Source organism: Miscanthus floridulus, chromosome 19, assembly GCF_019320115.1.
Source record: "Miscanthus floridulus cultivar M001 chromosome 19, ASM1932011v1, whole genome shotgun sequence".
NCBI lineage: Eukaryota > Viridiplantae > Streptophyta > Magnoliopsida > Poales > Poaceae > Miscanthus > Miscanthus floridulus.
In genome coordinates this window covers 65572154-65577889 of record NC_089598.1, presented here as the reverse complement: position 1 = coordinate 65577889, position 5736 = coordinate 65572154, and the positions used below count along the sequence as shown (strand labels likewise).

At 48.4% G+C, this 5736-nt stretch overlaps 1 protein-coding gene across 1 annotated transcript; it reads left to right on the top strand.

The window, feature by feature from the left end:
• The first annotated feature begins 215 nt into the window (after positions 1 to 215).
• LOC136529339 (peroxidase P7-like) lies at positions 216 to 1411 on the top strand. The gene is made up of 2 exons (XM_066522418.1): positions 216 to 535; positions 636 to 1411. Exons 1-2 carry the CDS (start codon positions 317 to 319, stop codon positions 1392 to 1394), a joined length of 978 nt encoding a protein of 325 aa, XP_066378515.1. The 5' UTR covers positions 216 to 316; the 3' UTR covers positions 1395 to 1411.
• The last annotated feature ends 4325 nt before the right edge of the window (positions 1412 to 5736 follow it).

Genomic DNA, 5736 nt, shown 5'->3' with positions numbered 1-5736 from the left:
AGACCAGAGGAAGTGGCAACACCAGCCACACGATCGCGCGTGCTCACGCGTACAAGCGGAAGCAAGTAAGCGCACGTTCGGAGAAGCCGGGCTGCCGCGGGTGAGCGGAGACACGACACCATACCCGGCCGCGCTAGCAAGCTGTATATAAGCACGCTTCGTCATGCTCATTTCGCACTCATCAGCTCAAGCCTCAAGCTCTCCATCCTCTCTTGCTTCTGTTCATATCCATTGCTTCACTACGCACTACTAGAAAACAACACCGTCGGACGCCGGGACGACCTCGATCGTCGGCACACCACCTTGATTGACAGCCATGTCGCCTTCCAGGACCTGTTCATGGCTGGTTCCCCTGATCCTCTCGATTCTTCTCGCGTGCACGGCCAACGGCGACCATCTAAAGGTCGGCTACTACGACAAGACGTGCCCCGACTTGCAGCAGATCGTGCACTCCGTGATGGCGTCCAGGGTCGACGCCGACCAGTCGATGGCGCCCGCTGTGCTCCGCCTCTTCTTCCATGACTGCTTCGTCGACGTACGCCCCAATTTCTCCGATCTTTCTGCCTAATCTAATCTTACTTGTTTCTGCATTGTGTCTTAAAGTTTTTGCACGAACGATGATATTGACACGGCAGGGATGCGACGGCTCCGTCCTCCTGGACGGGACGCCCTTCTCCGAGAGCGAGAAGGACGCCACGCCGAACGCCAACTCGCTCCGGGGCTTCGACGTGATCGACGAGATCAAGTCCTACGCCGAGCGTGCCTGCCCGGCCACGGTCTCCTGCGCCGACATCCTCGCGCTCGCCTCCCGCGACGCCGTCGCCCTGCTCGGGGGCCCGACCTGGAAAGTGCAGCTCGGGCGCAAGGACTCGCGCGGCGCCAACAGGACCGGTGCCGAATACGGCCTCCCAGCCCCGAACTCCACCCTCGCCGAGCTCATTGACCTGTTCAAGCAGTACGACCTCGATGCACGCGACATGGCAGCGCTATCCGGTGCGCACACCATCGGCACGGCGAGGTGCCACCACTATAGGAACCGAGTCTACGGCTACAACGGCGAGGGCGGCGCCGACATCGATCCCTCGTTTGCGGAGCTGCGCCGGCAGACGTGCCAGTCCGCTTATGACGCGCCGGCGCCGTTCGACGAGCAGACCCCGATGAGGTTCGACAACGCGTACTACCGGGACCTTGTGGCTCGCCGCGGCCTCCTCACCTCCGACCAGGCGCTCTACGGCTGCGGTGGACTGCTGGACCATCTGGTGGAAATGTATAGCACGGACGGCGAGGCGTTCGCCAAGGATTTCGCCAGGGCAATGGTGAAGATGGGCAAAATACCACCGCCACCAGAGATGCAGGTGGAGGTGAGACTCAGCTGCAGTAAGATCAACTGGTGATATGTATATGCATGGAGAGGTAGATGCAATTCAATTTATAAATAAATGAATAAAACTTCTTGTGGATCGATTGTAATCGAATTATAATTCCTTCATTTGTATTTTTGCTTATTAATTAACCAAGTTGTATATTTGTTATTTTAATTATACAGTGCTGAAATAAACATTTATGAACGGGCTGGTTATTTTGTACTTCATTATTCGTTTTTAGCACATTGCAAAGTTTCCTCTTAATGAAAAACGAGCAAAATGTTCGATCCAGAAAAAAAAAACGGACATGACAACAACCGGTAATTGAAGCCGTGAAAAAAAACCGAAAATAGCACAGCAATAATCGAGTGTTTCAATTGGCAGAAACACCTGAATTAGCAACCATTAGATTAGAAGCTAATTACGGGCCAGATGTGTTGCTTTGTTTTGTGGATTGTGCATCTTTCAGAACATACGGCCATTGGCAAATCAGGCCGGACGGCATGTTCTATATATAAAGATTACTAAGGACAGTCCTAATGGAGCATTGATGGTAGTTTCTATCCCTTTTAATTAGCTTGACAACTCAGCAATTTTGTGACATGACAAAGGAGTTAACGAAGAGAGAGGGTGCAAAAGGAAGAAATCGTTTCCTCCTCAGGGAACGACATCCTCACGCAAATCAATGCAACAAGAAACGAGAGAAAAGGCGTTGGGGAGAAACCACCGGTTTCCATCGCCCTCCTCCAGATCCGGTGCGCAGGCCACCAAGCTTTTGCCGCAGCCGAGGCTCCTCCGCAGGTCGCGGTCGCCACCAGCCAGGCCGTCCGCCTTTGCCACGCGCGTCCACACGCCGGCCGCCGCGCGCGCGCACCCGCCGACCGCTGCGCTCGCCCGCGCCGCCGGCTGCCGCGCTCGCCCGCTGCTACGCCCGCGCCATGGCTGCCGCGCCGTCGCACGCCGGCTGCCGCGCTCGCCCGATCTCTTCTGCTGGCGGGCCAGTGTCGCGGAGCTCTTCTCTTGGTGGGCAAGCGTCTGCGGCATCGAGCTAGGCCCACGCGTGCGTTGTCCTAGTCTCCGAAGACTCGGTACCACCGTGTGGTCTGCAGAAAGGATCCAGAGAGGAGAGAGAGGAACGTGATGAATGATTGATCAACTTTTTATCCAGACATTAGGAAAAAAAAGTTTGGGAAGAATAGTTTCATGGCGCAATGACCCGGGACTGCCCTAATAAGAAGCCCACGGCGCGTAGCAATTATGACTATCAGGCTTGGTTGTGCATCCGGCCGCATAAAAATAATAACAACGTGCACTAAACTTAATGAGTAATGGCAAATAAAAATGAACATATAAATGTAAAATAAAATTCACATAAATCAACCAAAAACTTGAAATTTGAGGGTGGATGGTGGAAACTGTAAACAAGCAACAAGAAGGGATTTTGATACTAATAGCATCTTCTAGAGTCTTTCTAAAATTCACTCTCTATATCCACATTTAGAGTGTCATCTGCATAAAGATCGTTTTCTATATGTCTCCACTCTTCAATAGCTATTTTATATCTTGTGTACACTGTAGAGAGTTATTTTCACTAGCTATCTTTGGCAAGCGAAAAAATCGTAATACATAATGGTTGTATTTGGCTAACCAAATAAAAAAGTTGTCGGAGGATATTTTTCATCAAAATCTCTTTTCCTAACAATTATGAAGAATATAGAGAGACTCTTCGAGTTGTTCTAATAATATACTAATAAAAATGCATGAGTATATGAGACATGAGTTTGACAACCCTAAAAAAATAGAAAACCGATCCTACAGTAGGAAATCCATAACCTCCATCAATGTAAATGTTGAAACCCTAATCAATAGCCCTAATAAAAGTAGTAGTCCTGTTACTACCCCTAATTAGTAAGGATGTCGTAATCCTAACCATAATATATGTTCCAACCCAAATTGGTACATTTGAAGGAACCTAACCAGTATGCACAAATAAAAACACCCATGATCAAGGAGGACAAATATAATCATAAACCTTGAATCAATCCTAAACAAAAAAAAATAGAATAGAGCAGCAAAACATAAACATGGTTCCGGACACAAAATAAAGAAAACAACATGTCAATTTGGGTTTAGGGGGACGACAAACTATAGTCATAATGATTAAAGCAACCCAAAAAAAAAGGCAGCCAACTAGTATGGGGGCACCATACTTGTAACAGCTTTAGCAACCCTAAATCACAAAAGCTTGTCAATTGGGGCAAAACATAGTGTCGACGTTTTGTGACATCGACTTGTGAATTTGTTGCCCAGTGTATGACTTCGGATCGCTAGTGTGCTCAAAGACTCAGGATTATACTGGCCGAGGCAACGTGTCCTGTGTCCAATCTAGTGTTTTTACTCGTGTTGTTGAGCTCAACAGCTCAAAGTTTACAGTAGGGATTACAAACAAGCGAGAGTTGAAGAAATGCTATGCTAGCTATCGACTTGCATGATTTTGTGTTGTCCTTAGAGAGAGCCCAGGCCTCCTTACACATCTTTCCAAGGGGCCCGGTTACAGTGAGAGAGAGGATAAAGGAAGATCTCTGATGCATTGTCTTATCCTCACCGGCCTTTTCGGTATTATTTTGTTCTCGTTGCAATAATGCACGTGTATAATTTTATTAGATGGAAGAAAAGTAATAAATTAAGAGACGATGAATCAAGAAATGGAAGATCTCTGGTGTATAATTTTTTGTAGTTTAATATTATTATTTACGTGTGTACTGGGTTGCTATTTTTTTATTGCCTCAACCTTCGATATAAATTATTGTCGGTGTTTCGAGTAAGCACCGGTTAGTAAATTTGTATATTGAGTGTCTGACCTGGATGGCATGCTAAGAGAATACAAGGATTATACTGGTTCGGGCTGAATGTCCCTACGTCCAGTTTCGAGCTGCTCGTGTTACTAGCACTGAGTTTGTAGTAGAGGTTTACAAACTGGCCAGAGAGGGAGGAGCTCCCAAGTCTTTGGTGTAATGCGGTGTGCTGTGTGATGAATCGATCTGCAATGAGTCGATCCCCTTAGTGAGACGTCCTGCTTTCCCTTTTATAGGTCAAGGGAAAGCAGGGGTTACAACCGAAGGGAACAGGGAAAAAAGAAAGAGAAATAAGGCTCCCGGAGGTGCACCATCCTCCTCTTCGCGTGGGTCCCGCTGACCTTGTAGATCATGGTGGAAGTGGCGTCGTACCGGGGTCCTGTTGGCTGCTGCTGCTTACATGCGGGCTGAAAGCATCTAGGCCCCTAGTTGGGTTTCGGTGATTAATGGTAATACAAGATTACTATGACTAACGTGTGTTTTGGAGAGGCAATTAAGTTAGGTCATGGTAATGAAGATCGATTGGGCAATCAAAGTTGTCATGCCCCCTCGTTGGAAATCGTTTCGGTTTTCAAAGGATGGACGACAAGGTTAAGGATGACTAGTTCTAAGTGTCGATTGGAGTTGGAAAGACACTTAGAGTAGTTTAGGACTTTGTTTTTCCTTTGGCCGTACTATTAAGGGGGGTATGGACGGGTAGCTTGACCTAGTTGAGTCTAGTGAGTTAGGTGTGGTGCACACTTGTTAAAACTAGCTCTAGGTAGCTCCTACGAAGCCCTTTGATCCCATGGAGCAAACTTCATTCACAAATGATCGAGAGTTGGAAGTGAATGGAGGGTCAAATACTGACCGGATGCTAGCTCCGGTGCGACCGGACGCTGGCCGCAGGGTCCGGTCAGTTCATTTGACCAAGGAGAACAAGTCTGGTGTGACCGGACGCTGGAAGGTCAATGTGACCGGACACTGAGGGCCAGTGTCCGATCGACTCTAGTAAGGGTCCAGACTTGAGAAAATGTGACCGGACGCGTCCGGTCAATACTGACCGGACTCTAAGTATCCAGCGTTCGGTCGAGTACAGTAAGCATCCAAGAGCGACCGGACGCGTCCGGTCATTACTGACCGGACCCTGACAGCGTCCGGTCATCACTTAAAAACTGTTGCGCAGGTTGAACTGACCGGAGCGTCCGGTCAGCATGACCGGAGCGTCCGGTCACCCCGCAGAAGCTCATAACGGTTTGTTTTTCAGGCTGTCTTATAAATAGAAGCTCCACTCATGTGTGGAGTTACTTTTGCTCATTCCAACAGTTGAGAAACACGTTTGTGAGTGCCAAGAAGAGCAAGGTCCTAGTGAGGTGTTTGTGATTTGAGAATCCAAGAGTGAAACCTCATTAGTGAATCAAGAGTAGACAAGTGTGCATCCATCTTCTCATTAGGCTTCGCGTGGTCACGTGAGAGTTCGTGCTTGTTACTCTTGGTGATCGCCATCACCTAGACTGGCTTGGTGGTGATTGGGAGCT